General features: G+C 46.2%; 5 protein-coding genes across 6 annotated transcripts; 2 read left to right on the top strand and 3 right to left on the bottom strand.

Moving 5' to 3' along the window:
• Positions 1–901: 901 nt before the first annotated feature.
• On the bottom strand, positions 902–7,097 carry LOC117652619 (hrp65 protein-like). 2 transcript variants are annotated; one of them, XM_034397675.1, is made up of 12 exons: positions 6,730–7,097; positions 6,232–6,414; positions 5,997–6,104; positions 5,700–5,918; positions 5,454–5,624; positions 5,224–5,354; positions 5,032–5,140; positions 4,764–4,950; positions 4,490–4,680; positions 4,298–4,379; positions 4,198–4,217; positions 902–1,599 (listed from the first exon to the last, which is right to left on the bottom strand). In XM_034397675.1, exons 1-12 carry the CDS (start codon positions 6,955–6,957, stop codon positions 1,426–1,428), a joined length of 1,803 nt encoding a protein of 600 aa, XP_034253566.1. In that variant the 5' UTR covers positions 6,958–7,097; the 3' UTR covers positions 902–1,425. The 2 variants fall into 2 exon arrangements, with proteins under 2 accessions (XP_034253566.1, XP_034253565.1); XM_034397674.1 differs by having other exon boundaries at positions 4,298–4,412.
• A 30-nt stretch (positions 7,098–7,127) lies between these two features.
• LOC117652621 (zinc finger protein 501-like) lies at positions 7,128–8,596 on the top strand. The gene has a single exon (XM_034397677.1). The coding sequence runs from the start codon at positions 7,531–7,533 to the stop codon at positions 8,569–8,571; it is 1,041 nt and encodes a 346-aa protein (XP_034253568.1). The 5' UTR covers positions 7,128–7,530; the 3' UTR covers positions 8,572–8,596.
• A 152-nt stretch (positions 8,597–8,748) lies between these two features.
• On the bottom strand, positions 8,749–10,802 carry LOC117652624 (smad nuclear-interacting protein 1). The gene is made up of 5 exons (XM_034397681.1): positions 10,638–10,802; positions 10,113–10,338; positions 9,880–10,077; positions 9,658–9,717; positions 8,749–9,570 (listed from the first exon to the last, which is right to left on the bottom strand). Exons 2-5 carry the CDS (start codon positions 10,325–10,327, stop codon positions 8,901–8,903), a joined length of 1,143 nt encoding a protein of 380 aa, XP_034253572.1. The 5' UTR covers positions 10,328–10,338; positions 10,638–10,802; the 3' UTR covers positions 8,749–8,900.
• Positions 10,803–11,008: 206 nt separating this feature from the next.
• On the top strand, positions 11,009–13,381 carry LOC117652622 (17-beta-hydroxysteroid dehydrogenase 13-like). The gene is made up of 8 exons (XM_034397679.1): positions 11,009–11,162; positions 11,336–11,502; positions 11,590–11,766; positions 11,882–12,034; positions 12,108–12,236; positions 12,307–12,431; positions 12,521–12,646; positions 12,734–13,381. Exons 2-8 carry the CDS (start codon positions 11,359–11,361, stop codon positions 12,798–12,800), a joined length of 921 nt encoding a protein of 306 aa, XP_034253570.1. The 5' UTR covers positions 11,009–11,162; positions 11,336–11,358; the 3' UTR covers positions 12,801–13,381.
• Positions 12,942–16,400, bottom strand: LOC117652620 (melanocortin receptor 5-like). Its single transcript, XM_034397676.1, has 6 exons — positions 16,201–16,400; positions 15,569–15,756; positions 14,689–14,829; positions 14,459–14,599; positions 14,166–14,370; positions 12,942–14,071 (listed from the first exon to the last, which is right to left on the bottom strand). The coding sequence occupies exons 1-6, from the start codon at positions 16,339–16,341 to the stop codon at positions 13,571–13,573; spliced, it is 1,317 nt and encodes a 438-aa protein (XP_034253567.1). The 5' UTR covers positions 16,342–16,400; the 3' UTR covers positions 12,942–13,570.
• Between the last annotated feature and the right edge of the window lie 2,000 nt (positions 16,401–18,400).

Here is an 18,400-nt window from a genome sequence, read left to right on the forward strand (position 1 = left end):
GAAATTCAGAGTTCTGCGGAGTAAACAGTGCATACAGCCGAAGCACTCCACAGAACTATCACCATAGTTTGCTGCAGCGTTGCATACTTTTCAAGGATCCTAAGTTTACACATTAGCAATGGGTTGGCAGCTTTTGAGAAGTGGGCAGTGTTGAGCCAATGTCACAATGTGAAATACATGCACTTGACTTGCATTTAAGTGCCAGCAGAAGGGATTCATAGATAAAAGGAAAGAGGAAGGAAGAGGGAGGAGGTCAAAGCTGTTCACAAGGAAAATGCAGTCAAGATTATGCAGATAGGTTTGTACCACACACTAAAGTTGACTGCAACAATAATGATGGGACCAGACCATCTGGCATCATTTGCTAAAATTAGAATGTGCCAGACAGCCAAACCGCTGCTCTCCTCACTCAAACGAGCAGTAATACTAAGATATTCTCAAAGAACACAGCATTGGTGAGAATTTCTTTTCACACTTGAACTGTTCTCTTCTTAGGAAAAATGGAGTAGTGGAGAAGGTAAAAGATAATTTCCAATTCTTTGCAAGCGCTCCAACACCACAACTTGTCACATCCTGAAACAGCCCAGTTGACCATGAAGCCATGAGCTAGATACTGTACTTCAGTTGCTGAAAACTGAAATTCGGGTTGATGACAGGAGTAATCAAGATGTAAGCCTTGGCACGCCTTTAAAGACTTCCCCACAAACACTCTTTTCCAACGTCAACTGTCTCAACAGCATGTACGCAAGTGTTACTGGAAACGCACCAAACATGGAGAGTACCATGTACCACCAAACCATTGGTAAGTGATAATAACAAATGATCCTAGAGAAGCTCTTCTTCCACAAATGGATAGGAATATAAGTCCAGTTTGGAGTTATAAATGTTTTGTATTCTTATGAGAGCATCCATTAATTATATATTTGTATACATCTCTATTTATTTGAAATGCAGATAAATTATATCTTATACAATGAATAAGTTTAGTAATAAAAATAAAACAATGATAAACTTGGTTGATTTTAAGAATTAGAATTTTCATTTTCATGAACAAATAAACAAGGTAATGAAATTACTGATGGTAACAACACAAAAGAGCAGCCAATGAATGTAAAATCAAATTAATACTGCTACTTTAACTCATAATTGCTTCAATGATCAAATGATGATAAATGTATTACCATAAAACTGCATACCACATCATATATTCTAGGAGAAGCTGTAAAACAGCTCTGGCTAAGTAAATCCATGACTCAAAAGTCATGTCGTTAAAAACTATTCGAAGTAGGATATTACTCCATATGATCAATCCAATCCAATTAGCCTAATGCAAGAGCAACATAAATACATTGACAATTTTGTTTGTTCAACTTCATGCTCAGCAGGTAAATATCTGCACATCATAAGGGTGAATATTTAATGTCATCAGAAGCGCCTCCTCTTCGCCTGGTAGTCATCAACCCTTGCTCTTTCGGGAGCCCCCCAGCGAGATCGGGGGTTGCCTCGTTGGCCTCCATTGGCCATTTCGTCCATCATGTCTCCTCGTGGGCTGTCGTAGCGGGCTCCCCGCTCATAAGCATCCATGAATGCCTTAGAGTCCTAGTATGTCACACCCAACCAGCATCGCAAGTCAACAAATGACATAAAAACAAAAGAAAAGGGAAAAAATTCGCAGTTAGACAGGGGCATTTTTCTTGGTATCCAAAATGGGAATGATAGTGGAAATGCTAAACAAAGAAATGTTCCAGTGGGAAAGGTAAATATGTTTCAGATGTTTCAAGTTTGCTGGACACTCTACAACACACAAACAAACAGAATACTGTTCTCTATGTATCAATCATCATATACTTTAACTTCACTCACTCCAAAGTCATTATGCAAAAATAAAATATCAGTCAAGATATTGATGTGCAGATTGACTACACAGATATCACTGACAAAAAACAGAAACATATAACAACCAAGTAGGGGAAGCAGCACTGACAGGACGGACGCTTAACTCAAAAGTGCCCCCCTACTCAATTAACTTCATACACCAACAACCAAGATTCATTTTACAAGATAAAAGGAAACAAAAAAATTGAAAAAAGTGTGTTTGTGGAGTGACGAGCAGAGACTCTGAAACAAATAACGGGCTGCCACATAGGATTCTCAGCCCAACGCATTGAAAATCTTTCCTCAAAAATAGGTGGGAGATAGGAGTACCAGGATGAAATGCCTAAGAAGGCTACGAAAAACGGAGCGCCAGTAGGGGAGTTAAGGTAGGTTGTACCTTGAACCACATTCACGTCAATATTTGAAGCAACCATAACGGTGAGAACATCCAGGATAATGAGTGTAGGTATTGTCAGCACGCCTCAATAAGAAAATAGTCATTACCACACCACAACTAAATATAGATCCGATCCAAACAATCAGAGCAATATTTAGGTCCCCCCAGCAGTGACTGGATGGGCGCTAAACTCAAAAGTGCCCCCTTCTTCAATTCAGTTCATACACCAACAATCAAAAACCTTTCCCAAGGTCAACACATCATATAAGTTCAGCATTTCCAGTACCATTAAATGTCGTCTGGCAGAACAATCATAATAATTCAGAGATAAAATCTCTAAGCTTGCATTATGTTCCATCGACAACAGGTGGGATTAACAAGTCAACCTTTCAAATAGTAAGCTCTTCCATGTTATCTACACTGAGAATCCATCATCAATTAAGCAACATCAGAGAAGAGAACAGAACCAATCATGAAAATGAAAGTTCTGAGTCAACACACATCCAGTTGTGACGCTCAAGTGCCAAGGGCAGTAGCACATGCTTGAGGCAAACAGGCATTTTAAATGCTGACTCGGTCCTCTTACAATGAGGAAAAGTTCCATGTGCAACAACAACCAGCATGAATCAGACTAGACTTGCAGTGTCATAGCAACATATGATTTGCTCAGGTCTTGGCAAGTTAAAGTTACTGAGACAGAAACAGTCAAGACAACTCTCTACAATAGAGGTCAAATTGACTACTTTCCAAATATTCAATAACTAGCTCCGAGAATGGAACAGTATATATTCATATATTTGCAGGCATATGTGACTCACTCTCTTGCAATGGCACAAGATTCTATGCGGCGATCGAACGTTCAATAGATCTTGGATTACAAGATGAGTGCACAGTTCGTCTTCATTTTTTAATTCAAGTTCAAATCAGTCAGGTTTGTAGACTGACTATGGTATCGCATGAGAGAGTACTATTCCACTAGAGGCAGAAACGCCAGGTGTAAGAATTCCACGCCATTCTTTCACAATGAAATTAGCTCTCACGTGCATGACACATGCATGAAAACACGCCGTAGCTGCGACAAGGAGAATCAACTCAGCTTCAGTCAGCTCATATTGTAAACATAGCAATTCATCGTTTGCAACATGCAGGGCTCTGAACTGGAGTAGAGACCACTTTATGTACACATTAATGTGTTCATTAACACTTTTGAGTTCGGCTTGCGGTTACCTAGGCTGGTAAGGCAAGATAACAGGATTGCTTTAATCCGTCAGGAACCAACATTCTGTTTAAGTTCAAGAACACTTCCAGAAGGTAGTCCAGTGACCCTTGGAAAGAGTACCTAAATACAACAAGTAATATTCAAGGATATTCATCCTCCCTCAAATAATTTAATTAATGGCAGCCTTCCCCAATACCTGGGTTTCCTCATCTCTTGAACCAGGGACATGGGTACGAGACAAGCAAGGTTAAGAAGAAATATTCTCTTCTTATCCTTCAGCGGAAAACCCACGTTAAAGTATGTTTAAATTCTGCCATAAAAACAGAACCCAGCACCTCAACACAACAATGTCAGATGGTTTTTTCTTAATACTTCAAAACCATGCATTTTCCCGCTCACTAGAAAAGTCATGATGGAATGGAAAATCAGCATTAGCGCCGCATTGAGCTCAGATAACATGGAAGAGGTACTCGAGTGGTTTAAGAGAAGGGCAGCAGCAGCAGCAACGGCATTCTGCATCAACCAATCCCAATAAATTCCAATTAGTGTGGCTTCAAAGATATCAGCTACCACAGCTTTCTGAAATATCAAAAGTGTGTTTGTTTTAAGGTAAAACCTCCCATGAAAAGGTATGTGTGGTCTGTGTAAGGACACCTTCCAAAAACTACTTAACCTATCTCCATACTAATGAAGTTGAAAACTTTACCGGAGGTATGTTTCCTGGTCCTGAAAACAAAAGGACGTATGAGCAAAATGAGGAATAAATTAAAGGAAAGAATAGCCTTAAGACTAACTTGATAAGCTACCTTGGGCTGCTTCGTATTCACGCATAGGTGCATCACCACCTTGAGCTGCCTCATAGTTTCCTCGCTGTCCCAAAGCCTGCTCCTGTTGATCCAAAAGACTACTTAGTTTGTGGGCCTGGAAGATGACCAAATATACTTTCATTCTAACTATACCAAAACTACTGGTCGATAATAACATAGTTTCCTACAGACCTGCATGAAAAGAGAATTTTCTTGTTGTCGTCGACGAAGTTCCTCTTCCTGATGATGCATGCGTAAGGACATATCTTCTTGTTGGCGACGCATAATCTCTTCATCTTGGCGTCGTTGCTCTTCAGCTTGACGCTCCTTTAGTTCCCAGTCGCGTTTTTGACGTTCTCTGTCTAATTCCCTCTGACGTAGCTCTGGAGAATGCACAAACATTAGTTAGAAGCTAACATTGACAATATGATACTTAAAAAAGTATTGTTTCCAAAGAATCACTTACGTTCACGAAGCATCTCAGTTTCATGCTCATATTTAGCATATTCCATTTGAGCTTCAAGCTTTTCTTCCTCCATTTTCATCTCACGCTGCAAGGCTTCCTCCTTCTGCTTGCGGCGCTCGTACATTTGCTTCCAGCGGGTACCATATTCATATTCAAAGCTTCCGGGGGCTGCAAAGCGTGGTCCAACCTAAACAAAAATGGTACATATAATATAAGATAGAATTGGCATGATCTATTTTTCATTAAAAAGTAATATTGCAGTACATACATCTCTTGCTTTATGATAATCTGAATTCTTCTTAGGAACAACCTTTTCGCTGTAGCCATCAATTTCATCTAAGAGCTCCATTGGTTCCAGAATGACGGGGCGAAGAGAACTACACAAACAACAAACAAAAATGAAAGAAAAAGGAAAAGAAACATGTGTACCGAAATAAACAGCCTTTAAAAAGACACTTACGCAGTGAGGAAAAAGCAACCTTCAGAGCATCTACGAAGGGCCATTTGGGCACCAGGTTTTCGAGCAAACTCAATTATGCCTTCACCAGTGGATTTTCCTCTTTCATCACTTATGATAACAGCACGTTCAATCTGGTAAGGTAGAGATTTTTTAAAAAAAAGTTCAGGTAAAAAACCTTTCTATGAAAATCTAGACGGTAATAAGCAAAACATTTGAACAAAACAACTCACATCTCCAAAGATGCTAAATGCCTTCTCTAGAAGCTCATTTGTAACATACTGAGTAAGATTCTTGACCTTAACAGCGGTACTGTTGGGAGCAAATCTGACTTTGAGGGGACGCCCCCTACGCATTGATCCATCTAATTCTTTCTTAGCTTTCTCGGCATTGGCATGGAAGTCCTGGAATAGATTTTAATTAACTACTGAAGAACATGAGCAAGACAAACAATATCAGATCACTCTTCAAGTGCTCACCATTCTTATGAAAGCAAAGTTCTTTTCTTTGTTAACAAAGAGCTCAGCTGTTTCACCAAACTTCTGGAAAAGACTAGAAATTTCCTCTTCAGTAACGTCATTTGTGAGATTGCCAATGTAAAGCCTGTTCCTCCCAGAAAACTTCTTTTCAGACACGTCGAGGGGAGGAAGGTCATGAGTAGGGCCAGCCAGAGTGGCCAGCTTCTCATTAAAACGATCCTGAAAAGATAAATCAAAAATGAAACTAAGAATGGAACTTTTGACAAGAAAGCTTTTTGAATAATGATGGACACTAACCTCTTGACCTCGTGGTCTGTCATCACGACCAGGACCACTCCTGAAAGCACCCCGAGGCCGTTGGCCCATGAGACTACGAGGACCATTGTCATCACCCTCACTCTTCACCTGAAAAAGATTCAACGGTCAAAACCAATTATTAATTAATTTAATAATCTGAGATAGCGTTAAACTTTGAGTGCAACAAGAATCTTCCTTATGAGAATTGATATTTAAAAAAGAAAGTTGAACCCACCTTTGGTGCGTTAGCTACACCTCCTCCCATCTTGTTCATGGGTCCACCACGGTTGTTAGGAGAATTTACTGCCCCACCACGGTTATTAGGAGAATTTACTGCCCCACCACGGTTGTTAGGGGAATTTACAGCTCCACCACGGTTGTTAGGAGAGTTCACAGGTCCACCACGGGCGGCGTTCATCTAAATGGTAGAAACAAAGTTATCAGTTAAGCGTAAAGCAAACATCAAATTTAAAAGATAAAAGAAGGAATTTTTTAAAATTATTCAAAATAGGAAACCCGAGCTAGAAAAAGAGGAATACATTCCTAGAATACGGGCCTCAATCGTGCTAAGCCTATTTTGGAAATAAAAAGCAAAAAAGACGGGAAAACCCAGTATTGATTGAAGGGGGCAACAACCTCTGCTGTCCAGGGAGTGCAGCAAAGTCATGGGGTATTCAGACAATAAAACAGAGGCTGGCGAGAAATAGGAGCTAAGAAAAGCATGAATACATACGTCTCGTCCTCCCGAACTGTTTCTGGGGCCGCGGTTGTCCCTGCCAGGACCACTAAATCGCCTGCCGCCACCGCGTCCGCCTCTACCACCGTGGAAATTGCCAGGACCGTCAGGCTTGGTTTGTTGCTGGTGCTGCTGCTGCTGCTGGTGTTGTTGCTGCTGCTGCTGCTGGATAAGAGGGCCAGGACCCCCAGCATCTTGTTTAACTTCTGCGTTCGGAGCAGCCATCGCACAAGTTCTAAATACCAAGACGCCTCAAATAGAAAACTAGAGCTTGCAGCCGGATCACAGAACAGCGATGGCGTCTTCTTGTGTGGTGTCGTCAAGCGTCGGCCGTCTGCGCCTGCGCGTACGAGCCGTCGTCCAAAATGAACCGGAAATGCTTATTTACAGAGCAAAGCCTAAAACAACGAAACAACCAAGTGTGTACAAAATTTCACTTTGGGTCTTCTCAAATCGTTATTTGGAAACAGTTTGGAAACAAGTAAATTATAACGGTCTTTCAAATTTATATAAGAACTTCAAACCATTCATTCAACAAAATCTACACTCTGACCACGTTGACCAAGAGACAACCTTATAGTTTGTTTTGTTTGTTGTTGTCGTCTGTAGTCGTCTGGAGAAAAACAGCCTCCTGTGGTAGTTGTCATCATTCTGCGTTTTATAGTTATGTTTCCTTGCTGTAGCTCTTGAAGTTCAGTGATAGTTGCTTCAAGCTTGTTGAGGATTTGCCTTTCAAGCGTAGTTAAGATTGAGAAAGAGAAACCTTCATTCTCTGAGGTTTAGTCAAGAGTTCTGAACATGGACCGGACTTCAGAAAGTGAAGCAGTCGACGACGGCTCTGACGACTCCAGCTGCGATGGTGAAAATTTAAACATTGATTGCGACAGTGATTCAAACATTACTGGCGGTGATATAAACTCAGAAGATGCAGTTACGGACCCTCTTGCAGTTTGTTCCAACCCCGCTGCTGGCAATTTGGATGTTGATTCAAAATCAGGAAACTCTGGAAGGTTTCCTTGTGACGTATGCGAGAAATCTTACTCAAGTAACCGAAATCTGTTGCGTCACCAATTAATTCATATAGGTGAAAAGGCATTTAAATGTGAGATATGCGGCAGTGCTTTTACAGAAAGTGGCAGCTTGAAAAGTCACATGCGAATGCATACAGGTGAAAGGCCTTATGAATGCAATCAGTGTGACAAGAAATTTACTAAAAGTGGCCATTTGACTGCACACCTGAGAACACATACATCAGAGAGACCCTATACTTGTGATGTTTGTAAAAAGTCATTTGCAGAAAGATGTACGCTCAAAGCACACATTCGCACTCACACAGGAGAAAAACCATACAGTTGCACTTTATGTCCAAAACAGTTTGCCCAAAATGCAACACTGAGAGCTCACATCCGTAGGCATGTTAAAAAGAAACAACCAAAGCCCAAGGGGCCTCCTTTGGATGAAGGCTCCTTTGAATGTCCCAACTGTGACAGGGTGTTTGAAACCAAAGTTCAGTTACGGTCTCACAGTCGAACTCATGTGCCAAGCATTCAAAAATATGAATGTGCTGAGTGTTTAAAAAAATTTACAGCTGGTGGTACTCTAAAAGATCATATGAGGATCCATGCAGGTGAAAAGCCATTTAAATGTGAAATTTGCCAAAAGAAGTTTACAAAAAATAGCAATCTTATGGCTCACTACCGTATTCATACAGGGGAAAAGAAATTTGAATGTATTTTGTGTGATAAAAAGTTTTCTAAAAGAATTTCATTAGATTCACATGTTTGTACAAGAAGTGGTGCCACTGAGGTAGGCTCATTTGTAAAACATTTTATGGCTTGAAATTAGGGGGGGAAAGACATATTTAAAAATCAATTCATGTAATTTCATTTAGTTCAAATGGTGATAATAAAATTTGACTTCATGACCCAACATATGTGCATTTTCATTACAAACAGGTCAAAGTTATCTTACAACCCCCTTCCCTTTTCATTTTTCACAGAAATAATATAAGCTAAACAGCTCAATTCTGATAGTTTAATTCAAAATTAAATATACAGTTTCTTTCCTTGCTTCATATTTACAAGGAAAAAGATAACTTCTAAGAAAAATAAAGGGACATAGCAATACACTAAGGATAGCTCTGCAAACTTAAACACACATTATTATTATTATTCCATGTTGTCATCTTCATCTTCATCCTTACTTTGTTCATGCAACAAAACATATTCCCTTGAACTGTAGCCAAACTTAAGGACATCTCTCTCTAATAGTTCCACATATTTTCTGGGATCAATTTTGTTATTGTTGACAAAAGTGCCATTGGCTGAGTCTAGATCTATGATATAAGGCCTTATTCTTTTGCCTACAGTTCCATTATCTCTATCAAATTGTACAAGACGAAATTGTAAAGCTGCATGCTGCTTAGAACAAGATGGATGATCCAACGGAATATCGACAACCTTTCGTTCCCGACCCAAAAGGAATGCACTAGCCCTATGAATATAAAGAACTTTTAAAGCCTCCTCACCTTTGAAAGGGTACAGACGCCAGCGTCTTTTAGGAACTCTGGCTTCAGGAGGTTCACTGTACTTAATAACAACACCCTTATAAGTATTTGTGTCTTCTGTGAGTTTTCCTGATAGACCAAAATTGGGTTTATCTCTCTCTTCAGGTGGCAGCGGCTTGTTTCCTCCATCCTCTGTCTTCTTGCCCCACTCATAATTACTTGTGTCTTCTTCTGACTTCGGGAATCTTGAATGGCCACCTCGGCCTCCTCTTCCACCTCTACCTCTACCCCTGCCCCGGCCTCCTCTATTCTCATGAAAGTCTGGCCTAAACCTGCACACAAAAATACAGAGTGTAAACAATTATTATAAAACAAAACATATGTATTGTCAAGAAGATAAGAAACAGAAAGAATCTTACCCCCGGGTACCTCTAGAATCTCGTTCCTCAGAATTTCTGCCACTACCCCTTCCAAGGCCCCTAAAACACCGACACACAAAAAATTGTTTGTATCTTAAAAATGCATTTACGAGATTGTAATTTCAGGCTCAGCAACAGAAGTTAGGGTTTAAAATAAATGCATATGATCATCAAATATAGTACTTGATAATCTATTGGATATTAAAAATTTTTGGAACTGACCTGTTGCGGTTTCTCTCCTCTTCATCATCCCATTTAGACCTAGATGGCCCTTCTCGTCCTTGTGCATCATCACTGTCTAACGGTTCATCTTTGATTTTAACATTTCCTTCATGTTTCCGGTCTCTATGACGGTCTCTATCTCTATTGTGATCTCTGTCTCTTGTGTGATCTCTGTCTCTATTGTTGTCTCTGTCCCTGGTGTGATCTCTATCACTGTGTCTTTTCGTTCACGTTCCCGATCGTCTCTGTTCCTTGATGACTTATTTGGATCCTCCATGGAATGACGATGTCTATCATGATGGTCGGGTTTTCTTCGATGTCGGTCTTGATCTTCCCTTAATTCAGAAGGAGATCCCGGTTCTCTTTTGGGAACTTTAGATGGTACATCATCTTCAATGTATCTGTCACGAGAGCCTCGCCTATGTTTCTTGTGCCCATGTTCTTTCATCTCAGGTATTTCTAAAAAAACAAAAGAACAGACATCATGTAAGAACTGCGCAATGTAACTGAAAATGAGCAATGACAATTGTAGGTTAAGATTAACATATTTATGGAAAATATGCACGAATATGTACGGGCAGTGAGACACTGATTTCAAAGAATAACTGTTCTTAAAAATCCTAGGGAAAAAGAAGCAAATGATGAAATAAATAAGAAGCGGGCATTACGACTGTCAGCAAGTAAAATTGTAGCTAATGTGTTTGCAGAATGAATGAATCCAATATTCCCAACAAACCAGCGTAATATTCCTGCCTTACCAAAAAAAAAAAAAACTCCTTCGTTGAATGAAACAAGAGGGTAATTCTCTTCAACGAATTCAGTTGCAGACAACACGATAGATTAAAGAAATTCGTTTTCAATGCCAATTTCTTTAAACAAAAACTACATGCGAAAGAGAAACACCGCAACAACAAAAACAAAACGCCTGTGTAGAGGCTTAGCCAACATCTGAGCACATATTGGCTGGTACGATAGGTGTGATTATATGTTCATCCTGAATGCAGGTGGAAAAGAAAATAATTATAAACGGCTTTGTTTAAAATATTTAGTAAGTGACAAGTTGTTTTGTCAAAACTTTCCAAAGAACACTTTTGCTTAAATATTAGCAGTTGGCTAATTAAAAGGTAACACTGGTTGCTGTTCAAAGTGCGAATAATGCGTCTTCCTTGTATCCGCACGCTCCAACATGGTTTGCACCCGTTCTGTTCTGTTTACCAACATGCGCTGTCCTCCCGGTAAAAGACTTTGAACTTCGACATTCGTCTTCAGGGCCGGGAATCAAGGTGAGTTTTCGCTCATGAAGTTTTGTGGTACTGTGCTTGGTGAACAAGGGCATTGACAACCTGTCTCTGTGGCTTACAGCCTGATTGACACCTCTTCCACTGAGCTAGGTCACAGATTAATCAGTCGGTTTCTAAGCTTCGATCTGACTAACATGGCTTTTCTCTGTGAACAGGTGTTTCGGAAACTACTTACACAATGCTCCTACAAGTGTATGCACTTGTTGTCCTTTCTTGGGATGCTTTGTGCCTTGTCCTGCAAGTTTACATTGCCTTCCTTGAGGCGTGCTGGCACCTGATATGCCCTCCAAGACAGAGATCGGTCAAGAATGAGATAGTTCTGGTAATACTGCATATCGAGAACTACATACATGTCAATTTAATATTTGAATAATATGTTTTACTGTTTCTCCTTAATTGCTTCTTGCAGGTTGTTGGAGCATCTCGGGGTGTAGGAAGAGAGCTTGCTCTACAGCTTGCAAATCTTGGTGCTTATATTGTTTGTTGTGACATTGACAGCGCTGGAAATAGGAAGACCTATGTTGACATCTGCCAAAGTGGTGGCCATGCAATTGCGTACCATGTTGATGTCACAAATAGAGACCAGGTAAGACAGTTACCTAGTCACTTCTACATCTTATTTATTATTTTAATAAAGTATTTTGTTAATGTCCCTTGTATGTTTAGGCCCCTTAATCAACTTAAGTAACCATTAATTACAGGTTTTCAAAATTGCGGACAATGTGAAGAAGGACGTAGGATTTGTGAGCATGATAATACATTGTTGTGGCATGCCTAGTCCTAATTCTCTTGTTGCCCAGCCACCACCAGAAATCCAAACCACTATGGATCGCAGTGTTATGTCTCACTTCTGGGTATGCCTCATTGTTTTTCATCTTACTTCTCTCCAAGATTAGTGCTGGCTTAATTTTCACTGTTTCCATGCAGATTCTTCAAGCATTTTTACCGCAAATGCAAGAGCAGCGTCGGGGACATATAGTTGCTTTGAGTTCTGTTGCTGGCCTGACTGGCATAAAAGACCAAGTGCCCCTGAGTGTATCTCAATTTGCTGTCAAAGTAAGTCTTGGGGGACTCTGATGTTTTGACATCCCTTTCCATTATTAATACATTAATGTGTTCATTGCAGGGTTTAACTGAATCACTTCGCCAGGAGTTGAGAACATCCCAAAGACATGCTAAAATTCAAGTGACTCTAGTGCACATTTATCCATTTCTAGTCAGTCCTGAATATTCTCGAGATATAAGACTTAGGTAAATGACATTACCATTTATATCGCGTCTTGTTGTACTGCTTGCTTTTTCATGAGAGTGATAAAACAAAACTGTGATTCCTGGAACAGGATTCCAAGCTACTTTGGAACGTTGGACCCCAGAGAAGCTGCTAGACAAATCATTGTTGGAATTCGTCAAGGATATTCAGAAATGAGTGTACCTGGTTATTTACTCTTCATGGGAAACTTGCTACGGTAAAATATGTCTAATATGAAATTCAAGTTGTTCTGTCACACGATTTTTCCTATTAATGTATCTTGATTCTTTTTTAATTTATTCAGGTTGTTGCCAAGAGAAGTGTCTGTCAGGTTGAGGGAGTTGTTAGACACAGGTGTTGATTTTGGTTAGAGCACTTTCCAGTTGTCAGGCATAGTTCAAGTAAACTAATGTGTTAAAGAGGACCAAATACTGTTAATACTAAATGTTTCAATGAGGTTTTGAGTGATAATTCTTATATTATTAGGGAGAATAACTTGAAAAAGCTGTTTATCTGTTTTTGACTGTTTTTTCTTTCAATGTCATAAATTAATAGGTTTAGGTACTCTCATAATTCACTAAATTTGTGTTAGTCAGTTTCACTATTCACTTCATCACATACCTCCAACATAACGTGTTCATAACTATCTAGTCTTCAGGGCCTTTAAGCCAACCTTTTTGCCACCTCGAGCTTAAGAAGTACTACATGATGAGAAGTGACTAAAATCTTGGGAAAACAAATTTTTTAAATAATTAACAAGATTAATGTGATTTATGAATTCATAATTTTATGAATTTTACAATGTTCTTCAGAAATGGGACAGAAGGTTTTATCTAGCAACAGTTTCTGTTAATACCTACATATCATTATTCAGTCTTGAAATTTCATATTTTCTTACACAGGTTTGTAACATAATATTTTTAAAGACAATAAATATTAGACATACTCAGTTCGCTTAGTCTCTTCATTGTCATGGGACCCAATGAATAGGACTCAAACGTCATACTGGTTCAGGTTCTTCCACCGCTCTGGGGAGGAGGGCCGCCTGCAAGACGGCGGTGAGCTACGGGCGCGTCTGGGCAGCGGGCAGGCTCGCTCCTGAGCCCGCGGTGGCTTGGCCAGGCTTGGCCAACCCAGGCCTTCAAGGGCTCGTCGCCGAGGAGAGAGACGACTGCACTGTCTGGGCGGAGGAGCTCGTGCCGCACGAGGAGTGCGACACGGACGTGACGGAGGAGGTGTTCCTCGTGATGGCGAACACCCCCGCGCGCCTCAGCGCCCCGGGCGGCCCGCCGGCGAGCACCGCGTCCACGCCGGGCCGCGGCAGCAGCCGCAGCGACTGCAGGGCGGCCACGATGGGCCGGTGCATGGCCTCTGTCTTCCAGGCGTACACCAGCGGGTTGAGCAGGAACGAGGTCATGGACAGCGCGAAGGCGGCCTCGAACGCCACGAGCAGCACCGGGTGCGGCCCGATGACGACGAACGCGACCAGCATCAGGTCGAGCGGCGTCCAGCACAGGATGAAGGTGCCCGTGACGCGCAGCAGCACCCTGGCGGACTTGTGGCAGCTGAGCTGGGAGCGGCGCGCCGCCGTGGACGACGCCACGAACAGGGGGTCGTTGCAGCGCTTCGTGAACGCCTGGATCTGGAGGACAGGCAGGGGGAATGAGCGGTCGTTGCTCTGCCTCTCTGCGGCGTCAGACGCGAGAGAGGCAGAGCGCCGCGCTCCGCTCGCTTACCTCTCTGTGGACGCGCCAGTGCGCGAAGGAAATGGCGGCCAGGACGAACACGTTGGAGGGCAGGGCGAACATGATGAGGAAGTGCGGCACGATGAAGTGCTCGTCGCAGCTCGGCACGCCGGGGTGCCACTCGTTGAAGAAGAAGATGGACGACGAGCCCGCGATGGGGACCAGCCAGCCGACGAGGATGAGGCACCAGCTCGTCCTGGGGCGCAAAAACCCAAGGGTCGCATGTTATTCCCTCTTACGATTCACTTGAGGACAAAACTGAAAGAACCGAAGGTGAGTGTAACCTCGTGGTCATGAAGTCCTTGTAGTGCAGCGTGTGCACGATGGCGGCGTAGCGGTCCATGGCCACCACCAGCAGCGCGCAGTGCGACCCGAACATGGTGAGGAAGCAGATGGAAAACCGGAGGACGCACGGGAGGTAGTATCTACAGTGGGAAATGGAGACACACCGTCAGCTTTTGCCACCCCGCTTTCATCTCAACAATACCCGCATTTGGCGAGTGTGTTCGCATACCTGGCGAGCATGGTGGCCACCTGCGGCCAGAACTTGGGCATGGAGAAGTAGACGAGCCCCAGCCCCACCAGGATGTCGGCCACGGCCAGGTTGAGGACTAGGCGCCCGGCCGGCGACAGGCGGAGGCTGTTCTTCCTGGCCCTGTGGAAAAGAGAGGTGTCAGCAAAGCGCACATCTCTTTCTCTCTCTCACTCACTCGCTCTCCTTTAATTGGCCGTTCCGTGCTTAGCCGGTGCATTACGCGAACGGCTCCGACCGCTTAACGATGGACAGCTAGACCATTAGACACACATGGACCCCACGGTGGGCCGGGGATTCCCCCTTGCTCAGCTCAGCGCGCGCAGCGGGTCACGCTAGCTGACGCTCGCCGCGCCGCACCAAGTCCCAAGTCCGGCTAGGCGTCGTGACGCGCGTGCCGGGGCGGCGCCGTTTGCAGCCGTTTCTCTAGGTAAATAAATAAAGTCCGCGCCGCGGTCTCATGCTGAGCCGCCTTGACCCGCCGCAGCGCGACAGCGCCACCCCTTCCTGCTGCGACGCCGTGGACGCCGCGGTGCTCTGTGTGGCCACTGGCCCGGCCACGCACGCCAGTGTGGCTCGCTGGCATGCACGCTAAGAATGCACTATGGCCGCGCATCGAGGAGTCGCGACGGAAAACTCCACTGGCGGTTTCGACAATCATCCGCGGTTGACTAGGAGCAACTAGGAAGGAGCACCATCAGAGACGCCATACGGCGACGCCTTGCGGTTGCTGTCTGAGGGACGGCGACGCTCGATGCGCGGGCTTTACTGCACGCGGCTGCAGTGCAGGCTCCGCGTGTTTACATTGTCCGAGCCTTCCTGTTTACTGTTACGTAAGTGCCAAATTTCACAATGGACTTACGAGGTGAACCTGCTGCAGGCGTACGCGGCGACCACGAATATGTTGCACACCAGCATCAGGAACATGAGGACGTACTCGAGGCCGGCGAACGCGACCATGATGTGGGGGAGGTAGTCCTCGAAGCGGGGGCCGCCGACGGTCAGGGTGACGACGCCAGCGGTGGGCCGCGAGGCGTTGTAGTGCAGCAGCTGGAACACGAACAAGATGGGGTCGGTTGGGATCACGCCAGACCTCTGTCTTCAGTTTGTTACCAGTTCTCACGGATTACTCCGAAACTTTGGTGTCGTTGCAAGGGCCAGCAGCGATCCGGGCGGCAACCACGTTAGCAACCATTAGAGGCATGCAGGCTTGCTGCATGCACTGCTCCGTGCCATGACTCCATGACGACGGGGGCCTCGTAAGTTCCCAGAGTTTGGCAACGCTGCCAAAAACTCGCACGCTGGTACATACTTATTGTTTTGTCTACAAAATTTTACAGTTGACGCGCCGCGCTTCGTGGCGGTTCCCTCCCACGCCGCCACACCCAGCCAATCCACGCGCCGCGCGCCGCCGCAACAGTAGCGGCTCAAAGTCAGCGCACGCAGAATGTAAACAGTATGTCCGAGAGTTCTAGGTACTGCGCCCGTACATACCGGCGAGCCCTGCGTGGGCGTTGCTGTGCCGAAGGACGCCGTCGAGGGCGCCAGCGCCGAGGCCAGCGCCGCCGAGACCACGGTCGCTCTTCCCGGCTCCGCAGCGTCCATGACCAAGTGCATGGCCGTGGTGGGCGGCATGTCGGCGCGCTTCTGCGCTTCTGCGCTACAGCCGGTGGTGGCGGTGCAGGCGGTGCAGGCGGCGGCTGGACGCGGAGGGGTCGGAGGGGTGGCCGCAGCCCCACACCTGGCCATGGCCACGGCCGAGACCGGCCCGCGGCATCTCGATCGCGCTGCCGCCGGCGTGCCCGGCGTGCCCGGCGTGTCGCGGCCGCGGCGTCCTGCCGCTGCACATGCCCGTCGCCAAGCTGCCCGCGGCTGGTCCGCTGGTGCGGCCCGTCCGGCCCCTGCGGCTACACTACTCAGCGACTTGACGAGTGACGAGGCGTGGCGCGATGAACCGCGCCAACCGCGCCAACCGCGCCAACCGCGCCCGCCAACCGAGGTGCCCGCTGCGCCGCTGCCCGCCCCTCTCTTCCCCCACTCCGCAACGCGGATGCGGCCGGACGCGGCGCGCGACGAGGTATCCACAAATCTTGTTATCGCCGGCAACCTGTTCTCTGCTCCACAACCAGACGAACCAGACGGCCACGGCGGCACGCGACCCAAACGAGCGTGCCAGAAAATGAGTCTGCGGGAGCCGGGACTCGAACCGGAGACCGCGCCACCGGTGTGCGTGTTCCAAGTGGTTCCAAGACTCCCCGGGGTCGTAAAAGCATTCTATTCCCAGGAGGGTGCGAAAAGGTCGAAAAGGCAGCACTAGGGCGTGGCGCGCGGCGCGCGGCGTCGTCCTCCCCGCAGGACCCCGGGCACGGCACTGGCCGGGCACTGCCTGGGCACTGCATCAAACGGCCCCACCGCGGTCCGGTACACGGTGGGGCGGAGAGGCCGTGAGGCGGACGGCGCCGCAGCGGCACGCAAGGGCAAGGAGGGGGAAATTAAGACGAAAAACACAAACAGCCCGGCGAGCAAAGGGTGAGGGGTGGAGAAGGGCGGGCAGGGACGCGAAGCAAGGCGAAGTCAACGATCGACTTTTATAGACGATTTTTCAGACCGTCATCGTAATCGACGTCGTTAGTAACCCGTTTCTGGCTTGGAGACACAACTTTAGCTCGGGGAAGCGGTCGAGATTGGGTGACTGTACCACCCTTTGACGTCTCCCACGCGGTGCTCGCGCCTCCAGACGGCATCACCCGCGCTAACAGCCTCTAAATCCAGTGCCTTCACGGCGCACTGCGTCGCACTGCGTCGCGGCCGTGGCCCTGCCTGCGTCCTGCGCGCTGCGTCCTGGCCTTCGACCTTTCCGTGTGGCGCCAAGCCGAGGCGGGCAGGGCGAAGGACCTCGAAGGACCTCGAAGACGCGTAGGATGTTGATGTTTTGAAGGCATTGGAGCCCAAGTGGCGGTGTTGGTCCAGACAGATTGGTGTCACCACGGAGACACTTCGTCGCTCCGTCTCTCTCTCTCCGTCGCACAGCACCGCCGCCGCTGCATCCCGGACGGGACGGCAGGCGCCGAGATACCGTCCCGTGGCGCAGCCGTGCCGGCGGGTTGCCTACCCGAACCTTCGCAGGCGCTTACAGCCAGATAAACCGTAGTCCTTAGCGCTGACTGCGGCGCGGAGGCGAGGCGGCGGCCGGCTGTAGACTGTCTCTGTCTCTCTCGCACACCTACGGAAAGCGCCGTGCGTGCGAGAGAGCGAAAGCATCAGTCGGAATCAGCCGGAAACTAAAACGATGCGCAAAAAGTGCCAACTTCCCCGCTTTTTTTCATTAGTGCACAAGGATTACGCGAGCCCCCTGATAAAGGCGCCATTGAACACACAGACACGCGAGTGACGCTAATGTCGCTCGGGCGTCTATCGGAACCCAAGTTGCCAATCGCTGTGTTCCTGTTGCCTTTTTTTCTTTTTTACCTTTTTTTGTTTTCAAGCCGTCGCGCCTCGGAGGGGGGCGCCTTTCTGCCGGAGTTCCCCTGGTTCCCCTCCTAATGACGGGTGGGGCGGACGGATGTTGCCACCAGGCTAGCCGTCTCTCTCGCACCAACGAGGCGTCCCCTAGGCCGCGAGGCGACGCGAGGAGTGCGAGAGAGACAGGCGACCAAACTGATTCGCTCAAGGCGGCTGCAGATTGACTCACCGC

The sequence above is a fragment of the Thrips palmi genome, unplaced genomic scaffold, assembly GCF_012932325.1.
Source record: "Thrips palmi isolate BJ-2018 unplaced genomic scaffold, TpBJ-2018v1 HiC_scaffold_7, whole genome shotgun sequence".
NCBI classification, from domain to species: domain Eukaryota; kingdom Metazoa; phylum Arthropoda; class Insecta; order Thysanoptera; family Thripidae; genus Thrips; species Thrips palmi.

Excerpts from the sequence above, each read along its gene's own strand:
- LOC117652621 (XM_034397677.1), top strand. The coding sequence starts at position 7,531 with ATGGACCGGACTTCAGAAAGTGAAGCAGTCGACGACGGCTCTGACGAC.
- LOC117652622 (XM_034397679.1), top strand. The coding sequence starts at position 11,359 with ATGCTCCTACAAGTGTATGCACTTGTTGTCCTTTCTTGGGATGCTTTG. Across the intron at positions 12,035-12,107 it reads GTGTTATGTCTCACTTCTGG|ATTCTTCAAGCATTTTTACC; the intron begins GTATGCCTCATT and ends GTTTCCATGCAG. Across the intron at positions 12,237-12,306 it reads TATCTCAATTTGCTGTCAAA|GGTTTAACTGAATCACTTCG; the intron begins GTAAGTCTTGGG and ends TGTTCATTGCAG.
- LOC117652620 (XM_034397676.1), bottom strand. The coding sequence starts at position 16,341 with ATGCCGCCCACCACGGCCATGCACTTGGTCATGGACGCTGCGGAGCCG. Across the intron at positions 15,757-16,200 it reads CGCCCACGCAGGGCTCGCCG|CTGCTGCACTACAACGCCTC; the intron begins GTATGTACGGGC and ends TTCGTGTTCCAG. Across the intron at positions 14,600-14,688 it reads GTGGCCACCATGCTCGCCAG|ATACTACCTCCCGTGCGTCC; the intron begins GTATGCGAACAC and ends TTCCCACTGTAG.
- LOC117652624 (XM_034397681.1), bottom strand. The coding sequence starts at position 10,327 with ATGAAAGAACATGGGCACAAGAAACATAGGCGAGGCTCTCGTGACAGA. Across the intron at positions 10,078-10,112 it reads AGGAACAGAGACGATCGGGA|CAGGGACAGAGACAACAATA; the intron begins ACGTGAACGAAA and ends TAGAGATCACAC. Across the intron at positions 9,571-9,657 it reads GATTCTAGAGGTACCCGGGG|GTTTAGGCCAGACTTTCATG; the intron begins GTAAGATTCTTT and ends TTTTGTGTGCAG.
- LOC117652619 (XM_034397674.1), bottom strand. The coding sequence starts at position 6,957 with ATGGCTGCTCCGAACGCAGAAGTTAAACAAGATGCTGGGGGTCCTGGC. Across the intron at positions 6,105-6,231 it reads GTGTAGCTAACGCACCAAAG|GTGAAGAGTGAGGGTGATGA; the intron begins GTGGGTTCAACT and ends AATCTTTTTCAG. Across the intron at positions 5,625-5,699 it reads ACTTTGCTTTCATAAGAATG|GACTTCCATGCCAATGCCGA; the intron begins GTGAGCACTTGA and ends AATCTATTCCAG.